This window comes from Somniosus microcephalus, chromosome 9 (genome assembly GCF_052327205.1).
Source record: "Somniosus microcephalus isolate GS21.2 chromosome 9, FLI_Smic_1.0, whole genome shotgun sequence".
In the NCBI taxonomy this organism is placed as follows: Eukaryota; Metazoa; Chordata; class Chondrichthyes; order Squaliformes; family Somniosidae; genus Somniosus; species Somniosus microcephalus.
The window spans coordinates 44,122,533-44,143,299 of record NC_140995.1 but is presented as its reverse complement, the minus strand read 5'-3'; the positions used below and the strand labels follow the sequence as shown (position 1 = coordinate 44,143,299).

The following is a 20,767-nucleotide window of genomic DNA, read 5'->3' as shown; positions in this document are numbered from 1 at the left end:
AGGGTGTTTGAAATTTTTTAAGTAGCGCAGCCTTCAGATGCTCGCACTTGCCCTCCGTTGGTGGATTCTGCAGCGCTGCCCAAACCTTGGGGACTGTAGCGTAGGTGAGCGAGGTGACGAGGTAGCCGTACTTCGTGGCGTCGACTGTAATGCCTTTCAGCCGGAATCTGGACTCAGCTTGAACGAACCAGGCTTCGGCGAGGTTCTCCCAAAAGTCAGGTAATTTAACCGTGACTACGTTTGTATCCGCCATGCTAGCTTAGGATTCGTCCTGAGCGTCGGGGTCACCATTGTTGAGATACCGTGGCAAACGTGGGAGTCGAGACAGAGCTATTGAAAACACAACTGCTTTATTCTGACCACATGGCAAACAGGAACTAGGAAAGCCCGCACATCCACTTAAATACTTCCCAGACAGGAAGTGCTCCCGGCAGCCTGTCCCTGCGGGAAACAAGTTGCTGGAGGAAAGGGCCCCCGGCTGGGGGCTTCTGCTTAGACTGTCTGTGCCGCCGTGAGCGGATTATGTCCAGTGGTGGCGTGTCGCCACAGCACCGCACTTTCGGAAGGATATCAAGGCCTTGGAGAGGGCACAGAGGAAATTTACCAGAATGGTACCAGGGATGTAGAAGTTCAGTTGTGTGGAGAGACTAAAGAAGCTGGGGTTGTTCTCCTTAGAGCCGAGAAGGTAAAGGGAGATTTAATTGAAGTGTTCAAAATCATGAGGGGCTTTGACAGAGTAAATGGGGAGAAACTGTTTCCACTGGCAGGAGGGTCGGTAACCAGAGGACACAGATTTAGGATAATTAGCAAAAGAGCCAGAGGGGTGATGAAGAGAAATCTTTTACACAATCTGTTGTTATGATCTGGAATGCACTGCCTGAAAGGGTGGTGGAAGCAGCTTCAGTGGTAACTTTCAAAAGGGAATTGGGTAAGTACTTGAAGGGGAAGAATGTGGTGGGCTATGGGGAAAGAGCAGGGGAATTGGGACTAATTTGATAGCTCTTTCAAAGAGCCGGCACAGACATGATGGGCCGAAAGGCCTCCTTCTGTGCTGTGTGATTCTATGATGTGTAGAATCATAGAATGGTTACAGCACAGGAGGCCATTTGGCCCATCGAGCCCATGCCAGCACTTCAGCTAGTCCCACAACCCACCCTATCTGCGTAGCCCTGCAAATTTTTACCCTTCAGGTACTTATCCAATTCCCTTTTGAAAGCCACGATTGAATCTGCCCCCACCCCCTTTCAGGCAGTGCATTCCAGAGCATAACCACTCGCTGCATAAAAAAGTTTTTCCTCATGCCCCTTTGGTTCTTTTGCCAATCACCTTAAATCTGTGTCCTCTCGCTCCTTCCGCCAATGGGAACAGTTTCTCTCTATCTACTCTGTCTAGACCCCCTCATGATTTTGAACACATCTATCAAATCTCCTCTTAACCTTCTCTGCTCTAAGGAGCAGCTTCTCCAGTCTATCCACGTAACTGAAGTCCCTCATCCCTGGCATCATTCCGTAAATCTTTTCTGCACCCTCTCTAAGGCCTTCACATCCTTCCTAAAGTGCGGTGCCCAGAATTGGACTCCAGTTGAGGCTGAACCAATGTTTTATAAAGTTTCATCATCACTTCCTTGCTTTTGTACCCTATGCCCTCTATTTATGAAGACCAGGATCCTGTATGCTTTTTTAGCCGCTTACTCAACCTGTCCTGCCACCTTCAACGATTTGTGCACATATACCCCCAGGTCTCTCTGTTCATGCACCCACTTTAGGAGTATATAGAAGTAAGACACAAAATTTGCAAATAGAATAAAGTAACACCTAAAATGTGATGCCTTAAGTAAGCCAGAAAATTATAATATTACATTCTTATGTCTGTATAGTATTTTATGTTACAGGTTTAATGCTCCATTTGTTGTAAAACAGCACGTCATCCAACGTACCAGGAGCAATGCCACAGGTGACCCGCTAGTGCTTGATTAACACAAAAATGACAGTAAAGTTTAGCAGTCAATAAAATGTGGCTGAACATAACCGGCACTCACTTTTGCTGCAGAAATTATCATTAATTTTACAGTAACAGGGCAGTGACCGCCTGATAGAAACTTTTATCCATAGAATAGATTTTGTTACATTAGCTCTCGATCCACCAACTCTCATCCTTGTCTTCAAATCCCTCCATGGCCTCGCCCCCCTCTGTATTTCTGTAACCTCCTCCAGTCCTACAACCTGCTGAGATCTCTGCGCTCCTCCAATTTTGCCGATTTCCTTCGCCCCACCATAGGCAACCATGCCTTCAGGCGCCTAGACCCTAAGCTCTTGAATTCCCCCTCTAACGCCCCTAAGGCTTCAGGAATGTTCAGAATAGCGTTTTAAACAACACTTGGCTTCGTAGCAAAATTGTTGACATCCGTGATCTGTTCTTTATTAGATAAATTATTTTATTTGATGGATTTGAACCTTTGATATTTTTTTGCAAAGTAATTTCTAAAAATTGTATGCGGTATTGATCCTGTACAAACTGTGCTGTCATTGCCAGCTGAAATGGATGTAATATCTTTTGTAACCTATTGATACAACAGTGCTAAATTTGAAATGTTTCTCTTACAAGAATATCCAATTTTGTACTAGATTAATGCCACTTAGAATCAGAGGGCTAAAAGTTCATGGCCTAGAAATTGAGTTTTGGCTTAGCCAGGGCTTTAGCGCCGGAAGTTAGTGCCGGCGCTAAGTCCCCCTGCGCGCGCCAAAAATTCAGCAGGGCCGCGCCCAAACGGCTGCCGGCGCTACTGAAGGGTCTTTGCGGCGGTAAATCGGTGCTAACTGCCGTTTCGCGCCGCAATTCCGGCGCTGCAGCACCCGATGCGGTGCGGCAGGCTCGGGAAGTGCAGGCCTCCTCCTTCCCTTAAGGAGGAGCTGCCTGCACCCGATCGCGGCCCGCGAAAATCTTTTAAAAAATGAGCCCGGCACCTCGGACAAGTGCCGGGCTTGCTTCTGTTCCGGGGGGGGGGGGGGGGGGAAGTCCGGGGAGGGAGCTGCGGCCAGGCGGCCGGCGGGAAAGCGGCCGGCCGCCGCGGGGCCTTTAATGCGCCGGCGCAAAGACTCGTAAGACTCTGTTGCCAGAGTCTTAGTTGCGGCTGTCACGGGCGAGGCGGCCGCAACTGAATTTCGGCGCTGGGGCCCGTCGGCATGGCAACCGGGACGCTGCGCACACCGATGACATCATCGGTGCCGGCGCAGCGCTACCGGTCTACCGCGGCGTAAGGGCCCCAGGCAATTTCGGCGCCGGCGCCAAATGCAGCGCTAGGCCCTCTAGCGCCGCAAAATCGGCACTAAGGGCACTCAATTTCTAGGCCCATGTGTTGAGTGCCACTCTGTAGTGCCGTGAAATGGCGATAAAATGGTGGCGGCCGCTCTTTCGTCAGCTGGTGGCGAGTCCCGCGGCGGCCGCCATGTTTATGTCCCTATTTGCGCTGCCGGTAACTGGAAGCACCGTGAAAGTAAAAATGGCGTGCAAGCAGGCTGTCAGTGGTAATGTCAGCACCTCTTAAAGGGACTCATACATCCTTAAGGTAAATTTGCAATTAAGCTTTTGGACTTTTTAAAAATGTTATTGAAGTAGTGGCTTGCGGCAATAAATGTTCAACGTTTTTTAAGTGTGTAGGGAGTGCTGCTGGACGCTTGCAAGGCCTCAGATGGTAAAGGAAGGCCTCTGAGAAGACAGCAAATGCTGGAAATACTCAACAGATCAGCCAACATCCTTGGAGAGAGAAACAGAGTTCACGTCTCAGGTTGAGATACTGCCTGACCTGTTGAGTATTTCTAGAATTTTATGCTGTAATTTCAGATTTACAGCATTCCCTCGGAGAGGGAAGAGGAAGACACAGAAGAGTAAGAAGCCAAAGAGGAGTAAGCAGAAGGAAAATGCAACCCAGACAGCCCCTTTTCTGGCTGGGAAATCCGGGATGGAATCAGCCACTTGCGGTACCAGTGACCACATCCTCAATTCCCCTTTCAACATTTTTCCCACACCTTACCTTTCCTCTGTTACTGACCATCACAGTGTCCTCTTGGTCACAATGCTGAAATAAAAGCCACCACAAAGCAAACTTTCCAGTCCAACTTCATACATCTATCCATCCAATGTGACATCAAGAAATCAACTCATCACTCTTATGCATTCTCTTAGTGACTGTCTTGTATGTGCCTTTGTCCATCCTATTGATGTCATGCGATGCTACCCCAATGGCTGCAGCATGGCTGGTGGAAGGCTGCTGACTTTCAGTGGTGGACACTGCAGATGTCCTTGCTGGTTGACCTTGAGGAGCTGGTGGCTGGGAGTGTCAAATCAGTCATCTTCTTCTTCTTCTCTCTCCTCTCCCTTTTCTTGGTCACCCACTGGCTGGGCAGGCTGCATTTCTTTGGTGTTTGAAATGAGGAAGGCAAAAGGGTGAAGTTGTGATGGGAGGGCAGGAAAGCAAGAGATGCATGTGAGAATGAGGATAACGTTTGAGGATTCCAGCATCTTGTATCCTTTCAGCCCCATCGCTGGCCAAGGGCTCAGCCATGGCCCTGCCAAGAATGGCAGCACCGTCTCCTCCAAGGGGGTGAGGTGAAGCTAGGAATGGGAGGTGTGCCTTATGATTGGTGCAGATTGTTGGTAGGTGAGTGATTGGGGGTGGGGGTCATGGATTGAGCAATGTGTGAGGCTAATGGTGCAGTTGGTAGGAGATGGCTTTTGAAAATGCATTCACTGACCTTGACCACTAGTCTGAGGTCAGGAAGCTTATATGAGCAATGGAGCCAGGTGGTGAGGGTGACACTGCTGGCAGTGACAGTCTCAGTGATGTACTCCCACATCATTCTTTCTGGAGGGCCCCTGTGGGTAGAGGACCTGTCTTGTAGTGTTGACCCCCTGCAGAAAACTGGAGTGCTGTGTGCGAGACCCTGTGTGCCCCTTCCCAGACTTGCTGAGCATTTTGTGTTCGTGCTGAAGCACTTTTCCCATTTATTGAGGTTCAGAAAGGAATTCAGCTTTAAGAGCTGAATAAACCCATTTGGGAATTCTTTTTAATGTTACTTTTTTTGAAAGACATTAAGGGCTGAAACGTAATTTTTTAACTGCATTTTAATTTGTATTGCCTTTGAGTGCATTGCCCCTTTAATTCATAGCCCTTTTAAGCACCCACAATTCCTTGCGAGCTCCACAGCCTCGCTCCCAGAAACTGTGCGAAGCTCGAACAGCACTTCAAGATGGATACTTCATCTCGGAGATCTCCACTAATGCCACCAGGAGGGTGTTGCATGCAAGGTTAGCGCTGCACCACCATTCTCCAGCCCCCCAGATGAATTTACTTGGTAGTGTGGTGGACATTTTTGGCAGCCGTTAACTCCAGATGCCAGTGACACCAGCAACTTTCTTGGCTAACATGAATTTTTAGCCGGTGGAATCATAGAATGGGTACAGCACAGAAGGAGACCATTCAGCCCATTCAGTCTGCGCCAGCTTGTTTGAAGAGCAATCAAGTTAGTCCCACTCCCCCGCTCTTTCCCCATATCCCTGCAGTTCCTGTACAGTAGGATAGCATCTTAGTAGTAGTGATCACAACATAGTAAGGTTCAAGATTAGGATCGAGAGTGACATAAATAGGACAAAGATTAAGGCAATAGATTGGAAAAGAGCATATTATGAGGAAATGAGGCTGGAACTAAAGAAGGTAAACTGGGAGAAAATCTTGAAAAGCAAAGAGACAGAACAACACTGGGAAATCTTTAAAGGGTAATCAATAGAGTTCAAGAGAAATGTATTCCACTAAAAGACAAAAATAAGCAAGTTAATTAAGGGGTACCATGGAAAATAGACACTTCATTAGAGGATGAGCTTAAAAATAATATTAATATAGATGGGATAGAAAGGGAGAAAATAATTGATAAACTAGCAAAACTAAAAGAGGATAAAACCCCAGGTCCAGATAGTATGCACCCACACATACTCAAGGAAACTAGGGAGGAGATAGCAGAGGAACTAGTTTATATATATATGTATATTCCGTAGAAGAGGGGATAGTGCCAGAGGACTGGCGGGAAGCTAATGTTATTCCTATATACAAAAAGGGAGATAGAACAAAACCTGGGAACTATAGACCAGTCAGCTTAGATCAGTGGTAGGAAAGATATTGGATTCTATACTAAAATAAGTGAAAGAAAATATAACAAAAATAGTCAGCATGAATTCCGAAAGGCTAAGTCATGCTTAACTAACCTGATCAAATTCTTTGAAGAGGTAATGGAAAGAGTAGACAAGGGTAATGCAGTAGGTGTCATATACTTGGATTTTCAAATGATCTTCGGTAAGGCACCACACGGTAGGTGCATGACAAAGGTTAGGGCATGTGCAGTCAGGAACAAATAGCTGGATTGATAGCAAATTGGCTAAAAAATAGAAAGCAGAGAATAGGGGTAAAGGGTAGTTATTCAGATTGGAGGAAGGTAGAAAGTGCTGTTCCACAAGGATCAGTGCTGGGACCACTGTTACTCATAATTTGTGTTAATGATTTGGAATTAGGAACAAGTAGCTCAATATCAAAATTTGCAGATTTACCAAACTGGGGGATATAGCTAACATGAGGAAGAATGCAAAATAATACAAGATGACATTCGAAAACTTGCAGATTGGGCAGTTATGTGGCAAATGAACATTAACATAGATAAATGTGGGGTGATGCACTCTGGTAGGAAAAATAGAAATATCACCTACACCTTAGAAAATAAGAAACTGAATGGGGTAGAAGAGAAAGGGATCCAGGGATTCAGGTGAACAAATCATTAAAAGCAGCATCGCTGTTCTGCAAAGCAATTAAAAATGCTAACAAAGCACTGGGATTTATCTCTAGGGATATAGAATTCAAAAGTAGTGAAGTTATGTTAAACTTGTATAGGACCTGGTCAGGCCTCACTTAGAGTACTGTGCACAATTCTGGTCCCCATACTATAAAAAGGACATAGAAGCACTAGTGAAAGTGCAAAAAAGATTTACAAGGATTCTACCAAAACTGAGCGATTACAGCCAGATTGAAGAGGTTGGGGCTTTTTTCTTTAGAAAATATAAGACTTAGAGGAGACCTAATAGAGATCTTTAAAATTATGATTGGGTTAGACAGGGTAGCTTTGGAGAGAATGTTTCCTCTTGTGGGAGACTCCAAAACTTGGGGCCATAAATACAAGGTAGTTACTAATAAATTCAATAGGGACATAAGGAGAAATGTCATTACTCTGAGACTAGTTAGAATGTGGAAATTACTACAACAGGAAATGGTTGAGGCAAATACCTTAAACGCTTTCAAAAGGAAACTAGACAAGCACATGAGAGAAAAGGGAATAGAAAGATATACTGCAAGGTTAAGATGAGACAGATGGAATGGAAGGAGACTTGTGTAGAGTATAAACGCGAACACAGACTAGTTGGGCCAAACGGTCTGTTTCTGCGCTGTATGTTCTATGTAAGTCTATATAATAATCTGATTTCTTTCGAATGATGTTGGTTGAGGTATAAATATTAGCAAGGACACCAGGAAGAAATCCCCAGCTCTTTGAAATACTGCCAGGGGATCTTTTACATCTACCTGAGAGGGCAGATGGGACCTCAGTTTAACATCTCATCTGAAAGACAGCATCTCTGGCAGTGCAGCACTCCCTCAGTATAGAATATAGAATCATAGACTAGTACAGCACGGAAGGTGGCCATTCGGCACATCGAGTCTGCGCCAGCTCTTTTGTAGGGCAATCTAGTTAGTCCCACCCCCCCACTCTTTCCCCATATCCCTGCAATTTTTTTCTCCTTCAAGTATTTATCGAATTCCCTTTTGAAGGCTACTACTGACTCTGCCTCCACCACCCTATCAGGCAGTGCATTCCAAATTCTAACCACTCGTTATGTAAAAAGTTTTTCGTGCAGTCAATTCTGGTTCTTTTGACAAGCGCCTTAAATCTGTGCCCTCTGGTTATCTACCCCTCAGTCATTAGAAACTGTTTCTCTTTATTTACTCCATCTAAACCCGTCATGATTTTAAACACCTCTATCAAATCTCCTCTTAGTTTTCCCTGCTCCAAGGAGAACAATCTCAGCTTCTCCAGTCTATCCACGTAACTGTATTCCCTTATAAAGAAAAAAGAAAAAGAACTTGCATTTCTATAGCACCTTTCATGACCACGGGATGTCCCAAAGCGCTTTACAGATAATGACGTTCTTTTTTGAAGTGTAGTCACTGTTGTAATGTAGGAAACGCGGCAGCCAATTTGCTCCCACAAACAGCAACTGATAAAGACCAGATAATCTGTTATTTTTTTAAATGTTGATTGAGGGATAAATATTGGTCAGGACACCGGGGATAACTCCCCTGCTCTTCTTTGAAACAGTGTCATGGGATCGTTTACGTCCACCTGAGAGGGCAGATGGGGCCTCGGTTTAATGTCGCATCTAAAAGACGGCACCTCCGACAATGCAGCACTCCCTCAGTATTGCACTGGAGTGTCGGCCTAGATTTTTGTGCTCAAGTCTCTGGAGTGGGACTTGAACCCACAACCTTCTGACTCAAAGGCGAGAGTGCTACCCTCACGGGTGCTAACACTTAAACCATTCTAGTAAATCTCTTCTGTACTCTCTCCAAAGCCTTTACATCCTTCCTAAAGTGTGGTGCCCAGAATTGGACACAATGGCCTAGAAATTCAGTTGGCTGCGCCAGCCGTTAGCGCCTTAGGAGGAGCAGATCTCGAGCGCTAGGCGCTTAGCGCCCGGGCGCAGCGCAATCTGCGCCTCGCCCCAACTTCAGTAGACATTTAGCGCCGGCGCAAAGTCTTTGCGCGCGCTCAGCTGCGCGCGCAGATCATGACGTCATTTCGTCGTGTAACGCCCTTTGTGCGCCCGGAACCGGAACTTCACTCGCGCCGCCCCATTGTGCGCCGGGCGGCCCTAACGACTGTGAAGTGGAACGGTACACAGCCGAGGCGGGCCGCGGGGAGCGCAAATTAAAGGGCACTTACCCTGCACTATAAAGGGCAGCCATTTTGCAGCATTCACTCTTGTGCAACGGATTTTTGGAGAGAGACCAAGGAAGAGAGCTTACTGCTTTGGCCCAACACTAGGACAGGTCTTTTTGGCTTCAGGCCAGAGCTTTGCAATTATCTTTGCCTTCATTGAGATCTCAGTGTTTGCCAGCATATTATGGGGGCTGCATTGGGTGCCAACGCTGAGTTTCAGCCTTATGTCGGAAGGGCTTACAGACGCCGTGAGAGAGTGGCAGCCCTGGCTAGACGCAGAGGGGGCAACAGGCGTCGCCAAGTGAGGCCTTACCCACCCAGGGTATACCACCAGCAGTTCTCCTATCTCAACATGTCTGCCGCGCAGTGTGTTAGGAGGCTGCGATTCAGAAGGGAGGTGGTTGCAGACATCTGCCAGCTGCTTCACAGAGATCTACGTCCACAGCTGATGCGCAGGACGTCTCTGTCGGTGGCAGTGAAGGTGACGGTGGCTCTCAACTTCTATGCCACCGGCTCCTTCCAATCCGCTGCTGGGGACATCGCTAACATCTCCCAGTTCGCCGTGCATTGCTGCATCCGGCAGGTGACCAATGCCCTTTTCAGAAGGAGACGTCAATTCATCTCCTTCCCCATGACCCTGGACAAGCAGCAGCAGCGTGCAGTGGGATTTGCAAGAATAGCGGGCTTCCCCATGGTGCATGGCGCCATTGACTGCACGCATGTGGCTTTGCGGGCACCTCTGGAGCATGCCGAGGATTACCGCAACCGGAAGGGCTACCATCCCCTCAATGTACAGCTGGTGTGTGACCACAGGCAGCGCATCCTAGCTGTCAATGCCCGCTTTCCAGGCAGCAGCCACGATGCCTTTATCCTGCGACAGACAACTGTGGCTGACATGTTCCAGGCACAGCCTCACCCAAGAGGATGGCTTATCGGGGGCAAAGGCTATCCTTTGTGTACCTGGCTCATGACCCCGCTCCGCGCGCCCACGACCCCTGCTGAAGAAGCATACAACGAGAGCCATCAAGCGACCAGGAACCTCATCGAACAAACAATCGGCGTCCTGAAGCAACGATTCCGCTGTCTGGATCGCTCCGGGGGAGCCCTCCAGTATTCGCAGGAGCGAGTCTCCCAATTCGTCGTCGTTTGCTGCATGCTGCACAACCTGGCTATCCGCAGGACTCAGGCACTGCCACCTCACGTTGGACCACCACCTCAGGAGGAGGAGCAGGAGGAGCATGAGGAGGAGGAGGACAAGGAGTACCAGCCCAGGAGGGAGGCAGAAGGTCCAAGGGCCGCCCGTCGGCGGCTTATTGAACGTCACTTCTAGGCCCCCTGTCAGGGAATGGCTTGTGCCAATGAAAGAACATGATTGCAGCCGCTGCGCAAGCCCTCAGCCGGTTAAGGCAACAAACACTTCAAAGATCAAACATGGACAATCTGAATAAAGAAAATGGTTTATTGTACAAACTCAGGGCCCTTCCCACATGAAAACCAAGAACACACGAAACCCCCAAAAAACACTCACACACATGACTCACGCCCACAACCTGGGGAGGATTAACAAAAGATGTAAACAAAAATGGCCTCACCCTCGGCCTTCAAAAAACAACCATTTCAAAAAAAACAACATTTGGACACACCCTCTACTTTGTGTCCCGCGAGGGCGATGCCTTCTGCAAACTTTGCCGGCCCCTGGACGCCCTGCTGCTCCTCCTCAAAGTGAGGCCAGTGGCTGCTGCAAGGCTGGGGGAAGGCTCCTGAGGGGCACATGTCGTGACGGCAGATGCCCTTGGGGGTCGGCCTAGACGAGGTCTGGCCCTCGAGGGGCCGGCTGGTGAATGCTGCAGCTGTGGCTGGCCAGCATCAGTCGCTGCAGCAGCTCATGGCAGCTCCACTGGGGGAGTGGCAGTGGCGGCTGGAGGAATGGGGGCAAGCTGGCGGATGGCAGGCGGTCGCTGGTCGCCTGAGACACTGGCACTCGCCCGGGCCAGCACTGCAGCATGCGCAGCAATCTGCCGAGGGACAGACCGCTGTGCTGCTTCTTCGCGCCGGGTGCCCTGGCGATGCCGGGCTGACACAGCGAGTGTGGCAGCAGTGAGTGCCCGTGTTGCCCTGTTCTGTGACCGCATCAGAGCAGCCAGTGACTGCACGGCACCACTGATCACCTGGCCAGTCGCTGACAGAGAGGCCCCGAATTCGATGACACTCTGAGACAGGGACTGGATGGCCTCAGGCATCCGTCCCACTACCCCCATGAGCTCCGTGTGCCGGCGCTCCGAGTCCGCGGACATGTCCTCGAGGCGGTGCATCTCCTCGGCGTTGACCGTCTCCGGACTGGAGGCCGGACTCTCCCTCTGGGGAGAAGGCCGCCGAACTGGCCGACCCTTCCTGCGTTGCTGGACGCCGCTGGGCCCAGCAATTGGACTCCCCTCCGACCCTTCCCCCCTCTGGGGAGAAGGCCGCTGAGCTTCCACCCCCCGCCCGCGTTTCTGCAGGCCGCTGGTCCCAGGAGCTACACTCCCCTCCGACACTTCCCCCACGCTCCCCTCCAGGGAAGACGTCTCCCCTACAGTGGCATGGCTTGCCGCGGCTGAGGGTTCCCCTGATGGGCCGCCTTCCTCTTGCTCCTCCTCCTCCTCCTCTTCTGAGGGGCTGTCACTGGCAACTTCAGGGACCTCCTCCTCACCATCTGAAAGCAGGAAGGCACAAGAGTAGCTTTAGAGTGAGGAGAGGGCATCAGCGAGGGATGCATGAGTGGTGGCATTCAGTGCATTGGTCGGACAGTGGCAAAGGATGTAGATCTGATGCGCTAGTGGGACGAGAGAGGTCCAAAAGGTGATGTCCTTACCATTGGTGCCCAGAACAGGGTCGGCATCTCCAGATGCAACGGGGCCAATCACCCGGGCACCCATGATGCGCTCCATGCGCTGTTGCAGCTCGGTGAGCGGTTGGATCTGGGGTCCGCCTCCCCCGGTCACAGTCCGGCTCCTCTTATTATTGGCCAGCTTGGCCTGCAAGAGAAAGGACGGCCTCTAAGTACAGTGTGTAGCCCTGATCTTGTGTGCACTGCCTCCCATGGTGGAATAGCCTGGCCAGTGTGTAGCCCTGATCTTGTGTGCACTGCCTCCCATGGTCGAATAGCCTGGCCAGTGTGTTAAGTGCACAATGTGCAATTGATGTTCATGACTGTCCCATAGCTGCTGCATAAGGGCTGGCCATTAGGGCTTTCAGGTCCCTTTGCCCATAATGTGAGGTGCATATGCAAGGATGAGGAGGACACTGGAAAGGGTACTCACCCTGACAATCCTGGCGAGGTCATTTAGCTTCTTGCGGCATTGTACAGCGCTCCTGGGGACCTCACTGTTGGATGTCACCCTGGTGGCGACATGCCTCCAGGCTCTCCGGTAGACGCGGGACGGCGGCTTCCTCCCATTGTCTGGGAACAAAATATGGCGTCTCTTCTCCACAGCGCTAACCAGCACCCTCAGATCATGCTCTGAGAAGCGCTGCGCTCATTCACGGGCCTTCTCCATACTTTGAGGCGCTATTTGGGTCCAGCAGCAGTGTTCAGGCCTAGCTGGAGGGCTCCAGTGTCCAGGGCGTGGCAGCAGACCAAGTCGACCCTTCCCCCTTAAGAGCTGGCCGGCGCCAGGGTGTCTGCTGTCAATCAAGAAATGGCCGCACCTGCGCTGCGCCCGGCCTCGGCGGTATCGCTCAGCACCTCCGGCTTAGCGCCTAAAGAGAGCCGTGCATCGCCAGTTTTAGCGCTCGAGCAAACTCTTAAGGCGAAGCTAATGAATATCGGCGATGTGGCCTCAAATTTGCGCCAGGCGCAAACTTTAGCGGCCGCCCGACTTTACCGCCCCAAAAGTGGCTATAATGAATTTCTAGGCCAATGGCCCTGAATTCGCAGGCGGCGGTGTACCTAAGGAGTACGATGCCGACATCATAACAAAATCCGCACTTACCTCCTGCAAACCCCTCTTCGTGAAGTTGCTTTCAGACGCTGCAGAGTTGTGCACAGCATAGTGTCCCACGGATCTCATGGATGCACCGCTGTGCGTATGCAAACCTGGGATCACGTGGGGCCGTGCACCTTTCACTACCTGACTGTTAGCCAATCAGGAAACAGAGGAGATTGCTAAAACAGGATTGTAAATATATGTCAATAGAAGACAGAAGTTTTCCACTGGCATATATTTACAATCTACATAGCATTTAATAGCCACTCTCAATTGGAAATGTTGGTTGAAGCGATATAAAAAGGTAGGTATATATATATTAGTTATACCAGATATACATTTGGTCAAACATCTTTCATAACTATGTGTAAATAATGATACTGCGTTTGTTAGGTATACGGTTCTTACCGACTCAGTATTAGATTAGATGCTCCATTTTTTGAATTGTGCCAATAAAGTAGCAAACCCCAGCACAAAATGTTTCTATAAATCAGTAGTTTTTTTATTGTAATATGTTGAGAAATAATTGGAACACAAAAACTTTGCCCTTAAACCAATATTGCCAATCTATAGAGCCTATTACTGGTGTTTACTGTACTTAATTTCTGGGTTGAAAAACTCATCGGGAAAGATTTTGACACATGAGAAGATGTCTGGTCAGTAAAATTTTTATCAGAAAATGCTGGAAACATTCAACAGATCAGTCAGCAAATGCCAACTGATAGAATGTTCTCATCTCCCCTGCCCTTACACGGTGCAACAGGCTCCTGTGCCTGTTAGCACCAGACGTAAACATTTTCAGGCATAATTACTGTGCAGTAGGTGGGCAATTAGCCCAACTTTCCGCCAGCACCTTGGTTTGAATGAGGAGGTGAAAACGTGCAGTGAAGCCGAGGCGCAATCGGAACTTGACAGATCGCAAGTTCAGGATTTAGCGCAGGTGGATCTCAAACTTGCGGTCAATTTCAAAGGGAGTACGCCACCATACCGAACGCAAATTCGGGGCCAATACTCCAGCTGTGTTTTATATAGGTTTAGCATATAGTATTACATTGGAAGTGTCAGCCTGGATTATGGGATCAAGTTAAAAGACGTTCATACCTTACATTATATTGTTAATATTGACTATATAAGGGGCAATTTTGATGGGTTAATGTCACAGATAGTTGGTTCTCAGTCACTTAAAGGACAATTCCGCCGCTCTGTTAGTCAAACATTAGCACAAGCTGCGTAAACCAAACATGTTGGTGGGCCAATTTGAAGCACAGCTGAGATGCCTTTGTATTATTCTCTTTTTCAGGTATCAGATGTGAGGTTAATATCAATGACTGTGCGTCTGTTCCATGCCACAATAAGGGAACCTGCATTGATGGTATCAGTCACTACAGCTGTGTCTGTTTGAAGGGATTTACTGGAATGAACTGTGAACACAATGTGGATGAGTGTGCCTCCAACCCTTGTCTTCATGGCATGTAAGTTCAAAATGATAAGCCTTTCAGCATTTACATTACAATAGTTTTCATAGGATTACATAGGATATACAGCAGAAAAACAGGCTATTCGGCTCAACCAGTCCATACTGGCGTTTATGCTCCACTCGAGCCTCCTCCAGCCTTTCTTCATCTAACTCTATCAGCATAACCCTCCATTCCCTTCTCCCTCATATGCTTATCTAGCCTCCACTTAAATGTATCTATACAATTTGCTTCAACCACTCCCTGTGGTAACGAGTTCCAATTTCACACCACTCTCTCAGTTAAGAAGTTTCTTCTGAATCCCCTATTTGATTTCTTGGTGAATATCTTATATTGATGGCCTCCAGTTTTGCTCTCCCCAGAAGTGGAAACACTCTCTCTGTGTCTACTCTATCAAAACCTTTCATAATTTTAAAGACCTCTAGTAGATCACCCCTCAGCCTTCTCTTTTCAAGAGAAAAGAGACCCAGCCTGTTTATCCTTTCCTGATATGTATACTCTCGCATTTCTGGTATCATCATTCTAAATCTTTTTTGCACCCTCTCCAGTGCCTCTATATCCTTTTATAATATGGTGACCAGAATTGTACACAGTACTCCAAGTGTGGCCTAAACATAGTTTGATACAAGTTTAGCATAACTTCTCTACTTTTCAATTCTGTCCCTCTAGAAATAAACCCTAGTGCTTGGTTTGCTTTTTTATGGCCTTAGTGACCTGCGTTGCTACTTTTAGTGATCTGTGTATTTGTACTACTACAACAGTAGTAGTACACATTCCTACATTAGAACAGTGACTGCACTCCAAAAGTACTTCATTGGCTGTAAAGTGCTTTGAGAGTTCCGGTCATCGTGAAAGGTGCTATATAATTGCAAATCTTTCTTTAACTCCGAGATGCCTTTGCTCTTCTACCCATTTAGATTCTTATTTTCATAATATAAGTAATATGTGACCTCCTTATTTTTCTTACCAAAATGTAATACCTCACATTTATCGGTGTTGAAATTCATTTGCCAACTATATGCCCATTCTGCAAGTTTATTAATGTCTTCTTGTAATTTGTTGCAGTCCTCCTCAGTATTGACTATCCTCCCCAATTTGGTGTCATCCACAAATTTAGAAATTGTGTTTTTGATTCCAAAGTCTAAATTGCTAATATAAATTGTGAACAACATTGGTCCCAGCACTGATCCTTGTGGAACCTCACATTCCACTTTCTACCACTCTGAATAGCTACCTTTTACCCCTACTCTTTGCTTTCTGTCTTGTTCCCTGACTCCACATTATCTGACCTTATTCATTAGTCTATTATATGGCACCTTATCGAAGACCTTTTGGAAATCTAGATGAATTACATCTACTGAATTACTCTTGTCCACTCTCTGTTACCTCTTCAAAGAATTCAATGAGATTGGTCAAGCAAGACTTTCCCTTTTGAAATCCATGTTGACTATTCATTATTATATTTTTGGTTTCTAGATGTTCTTCTATTTTTTATTTCAGTAGGGATTCCCTTTTCCTACTACTGATGTTAAGCTGACTGCTCTATAGTTCCCTGGACATGTTCTATCTCCCTTCTTAAATATAAGTATTACGTTAGCTATCCACCAGTCCTCTGGCACTACACCTTTTTCTAACAAATTATTAAATAGGTGTAATAGTGCCTCTACTATCTCTTCCCTAGATTCTTTTAAAATGCATGGATGTAATCCGTCCAAATATGGGGTTTTATCCTCTTGGAGTTTGATTACTTAATTTAATGCTTCTCCTCTTTATTTTAAATGCGGTTATATCATTTCTAATCTCATGTTCCGATTTCATGTCTACCTGATCTATCTCCCTGGTAAATAGTGAAGCAAAGTAATTATTTAATATTTTTGCCATCTCTCTATCGCTGCCTGTGATATTATCCTGTCCATCCCTTAGTGGCCCTATTCCCATCACGACTTTCCTTTTTTTATTGATGTGCCTGTAAAATATTTTACTATTTTGTTTTATGTTCCTTGATAATTTAATTTCATAGTTCCTCTTTGCCTTCCTAATTGGTTTTTGACTTCTCTCCTAATCTCTTTGTATTCTCCCTTGTCATGCTTTCCCTTGCTGTCCATGTACTTAGTGTATGCCTCTTTCCTTACCCTTAATTTTTCCCTTATGTCTTCATTCATCCATGGTGTCTCATTAGTGTTTAGCTTGTTCTTGGTTTTTAGCGAAATATATTTTTCCTGGACTCGGTTGAACACCATTTTAAATGTTTCCCATTGCTGTTCTACATCATTGTTTGCCAATATTGTTGTACATTTTATTTTCCCAAGTTCTATTCTTAGCCTCTCAAAATCAGCTTTTCTCCAATCTATTACCCTGGGCTTCATCATACTTAATGTCCTTCTCAATTTTTTGTAAAGCGTGTTATATTATGGTCACTATTGCCCAGATGTTCCCTTACTTTTACTTCTCTTATCTGCTCTGGTTCATTCCCCATTACTAGATCCAATAGTGAATTCTCCCTTGTGGGGCTTCTTATATATTGGGTTAGAAAGGAGTCCTGCACATATTGTAGGAACTCCATTCACTTATCCCCTTTACCTACCTCTTCTGGCCAATTAATTTTGGGGTAGTTGAAATCCTCCATGATTATTATTCGATGTTTTTTACTCATTTCCCTAATTTGTTTACATATTTCTTCCTCCACCTGCCTTCCACTATTAGGTGGTCTGTAGACTACCCCTATTAGTGTGATTAATCCTTTATTATCTTTTATCTTAATCCACATGGATCCTATTTCTGTCACACTGATAGCTGTATCGTGTTTTTCTGCTGCCATTATGTTGCCTCTAATAATTACAGCTACTCCACCTCCCCTTTTTCGCTCTCGTCTTTTCAAAATATGTTATGCCCTGCAATGTTTAATTCCCATGTAGCCATGTCTCAGTAATCCCAAATATATCTTATTCCTCACAACGTGTTATTGCCTCCAGTTCTCCTGTTTTATTATGGAAACTGTGCATTGCTATACATTCAGTTTAACTCATTTTTAATAGCAATTCCTCTTATTTTATTATTTAACTATCTTTTTACACTCCTGTTCTATAACTCTATTTATTCCCTGGCCATCTATGACCTCTCCTTTCCTGTTTCATTTATATCTAGGCTGGTTTCATTTCTGGTAGATCCCCCACCCCCCCCGTCTTATTGTTTAAAGCCTTTGCCACCTCCCTGTTTGCCCTTTCCACTAGGACACTGTCCCATCAGTATAGCTCCTTCCTGTCTCAGTACTGGTGCAAGTATCCCATGAAAAGGAACCACTCTTTCCCACACCAGCTATTTAGCCACATGTTAATTCTCCTGATCTGACTGCTTCTATGCCAATTTGCATGTGAGTCAGGCAATAATCCAGAGATTATTACCCTCAATGGACCATTCCTGTACTGTACCACTACTTCAACTCAGAATTCATATTTGTAGTTGTTATTCTGAGCTGGGAAGATTTTTTTTAACTACATGGAACATTACATGAGTGACTACACTTCAAAAATGACTTCATTGGCTGTAAAGCACCTTGGGACATCCTGAGGTCGTGAAAGGCACTATACAAATTTCTTTCTTCCTTTCTTTATCTGGGGGTAGAGTTTCCACTTTGGGCGCAATTGCCGATTCCACTGAAAATTGCTCCCCAAATTGCACCTGTTTTGAAAAGTGTTTTTTTTCCCCGAGTTGGCGCTCAAACTCATTTGCATATCACCGAATGCAAAGATCGTGGAAACTCGAATTACACCAAATGCAAATTGCACTTAAAATTTGGCAATCTTTTGCACCGGTTACGACAATTTTTGCCAAATTGCACCAAAAAAACCAACACAATCGAACGAAAACTCAAAGCCCTGGAAATTATTTCTCTCTGTGGGTCCTGGAGCAGGACTCCACAAGAACAATCTGAGCTACTGCCATACTGGGTTTCCTTCTATCCCCAACCACCCACCCTCCCCCACCCCAAAAGAAAACCCATCCCAGACCGAGCCATCCGATATTGCAGCAATATTTTGTTCGAGAAGTTCAGATAGTGATAGAAACTGAGGTTGATAGATTTTTTTGGGCAAGGGTATTAAAGGTTACAGAAGGAAAGCGGGTAGATGGAGTTAAGATACAGATCAGTCATGATCTGAATAGTGGAACAAGCTCGAGGAGCTGAATGGGCTACTCCTGTTCCTCTGTTTCTCAGCTTATGCAGCGACAGCTGTAAGCAGCCTGATGTGAAGTTCCCCGTGAATTCTGCCCCACATGTATCCCCAGCACTCGAATTATTTGATTTGTTGCAGTTTGTCTGAGGGAGTAAGGTGTGATGAAAATGAGAAGACGATCCAATTCAATTCAGATCAGCGTGACTCAAGCCGAACTTGGTCCCCAGTGGAATCCTGCTTGAGTCCATCAAGCTCCATAACTTACTTAACCATTAATACTTAAAGAATACTGAATACTTTCAACAACAACAACTTGCAATTATATAGTGCCTTTAACACAGTAAAATGTCCCAAGGGGCTTTACAGGAGCATTATCAAACAAAATTTGACACTGAGCCACATAAAGAGATATTAGGGCAGATGACCAAAAGTTTATTCAAAGAGGCAGGTTTCAAGTAGCGACAAAGGAGGAGAGAGGGGTAGAAAGCAATGTTCCCATTAAGGTGTGCGGCCATGTGGCCACTCAACCGTGTTGCGGTCTGGAGGTCCCACAGATACCACTCACCGGTTTTTAGATGGAAGAATCGCGCATGCGCTGAGATTTGAACGGGCCGCATAGCTCATTAAAGGGGCCGTTCACCCCCCCAAAAAATTAGAGGGAACATTGCTGGAGAGGCTGAGAGGTTTCGGGAGGGAATTCTAGAGCTTAGGGTTTAGACAGTGGAAGGCACGACCGCTGATGGTGAAGCAATGAAAATTGGTGATCCGCAAGAGGCCAGAACTAAAAAACATCCCATTGATTCATTTTTTTTGCCCAAGAGTTTCCGCTTTGGGCGCAATCGGCAATCCGGGCACAAATTACGCACAAAATTGCATTTGTTTTGAGAAGTGATTTTTTTTCCCTCAAGTTTTCGCTCAAACTGATTGATATGTCACCGATCAGAAAATCTGACATGAACCAGCACAATCGAGGAGCGCTCTAAAACTAAATTTTTTTTAAAGATATATTTGGAATAACAATTATTCCTTGATATATTTAAGAGTGGTAACTTGGTGCAGCTTTATTAGTGCAGCTGAAAATTGGTTTATCACAAAAAATAAGCTTTTGTAATAACAGTGTCCATCCACCACCTGTGAGTAACCCGATTTTAAATAACTGAACATGAACTATGCAGAACCATTTGCTAGTTATATTGGGGTACAGTAGTCAATTTCTTAGTAAATTACAAACACTTTTATATTAAAAGCTGTTAAAAGGTGCCTATTCATGTCCCTGCACCAGCAAAAACAGCTTAATTTTAAGAGCTTTCACGAAAGCCCGCAAACGGGCGCAATTAGCGGAAACTCGCCATGGTGACTAGTTCATCCTGGGGGGGGAGCATGGCCAGTTTTGTGGGCGGGGCCGGCTTCCAGTGCGAGTATTTTTTTTTTTTAATGTGCGGTAACTCGCTGGATGTAATTTGCACTTAAAATTCCTCGATCTTTTTGCGCTGGTTTGGCTGCTTTCGGGCAAAGTTCATTGAAAAGACCAGCGCTACCGAGTGGAAACTCCAGCCCATTATGTTTATACACCATTGGTTGTTAAAATAAATGTAAAAATGTGGTATGGGATTCAAGAGCCTTCAGGCATCAAAAGTCACTTTCTCTCAGCTGTGTACATGAAATAATGTTATGTATTTCAACGCTTCGCTTTTGTTTCATGATAAATGTACAAACGTCTTGTGTTAATTCTCTGGTGCATAATTATCATAAAGATAGTTTCTCTTTTAGTTCGTTTATTAAAGACAATAATTTAAAGGTTGACAGATGCAGTATATTGATACAAGCTGTTCTTTCTTTTGCATTCATTAGCATAAGGAGATTTTCAATAAATGGGGATTAATTAGATTTTAATATAGCTGAAAGTAGTACTTACGCAGCTAACATAATTGACAGGTAGAAATGAGCTGACAAGTTCAAGCGGTTTTCACTTCCAGACTCAATTAATATTTTAAAAGCCTGACTCTCAGCAATTTTATTTTTCCAAAGAAAAATCTGTTTTTTTAGAGGGCATCAATATTGTCAAGGCTGTTGTCACAATTCTGTCATAAAAGAACAACTTACATTTCTAAGGCGCCTTTCACAAC

At 45.9% G+C, this 20,767-nt stretch overlaps 1 protein-coding gene across 11 annotated transcripts in view; it reads left to right on the top strand.

Moving 5' to 3' along the window:
• LOC147112361 (protein eyes shut homolog) overlaps positions 1 to 20,767 on the top strand; it is a 2,879,641-nt gene that overhangs the window by 2,387,218 nt on the left and 471,656 nt on the right. For all 11 annotated transcript variants that reach the window (XM_085996555.1, XM_085996552.1, XM_085996547.1 and 8 more), the window contains one exon: positions 14,295 to 14,466. In XM_085996555.1, the coding sequence (XP_085852681.1) occupies positions 14,295 to 14,466 (172 nt within the window). The remainder of the gene's footprint in view (positions 1 to 14,294; positions 14,467 to 20,767) is intronic.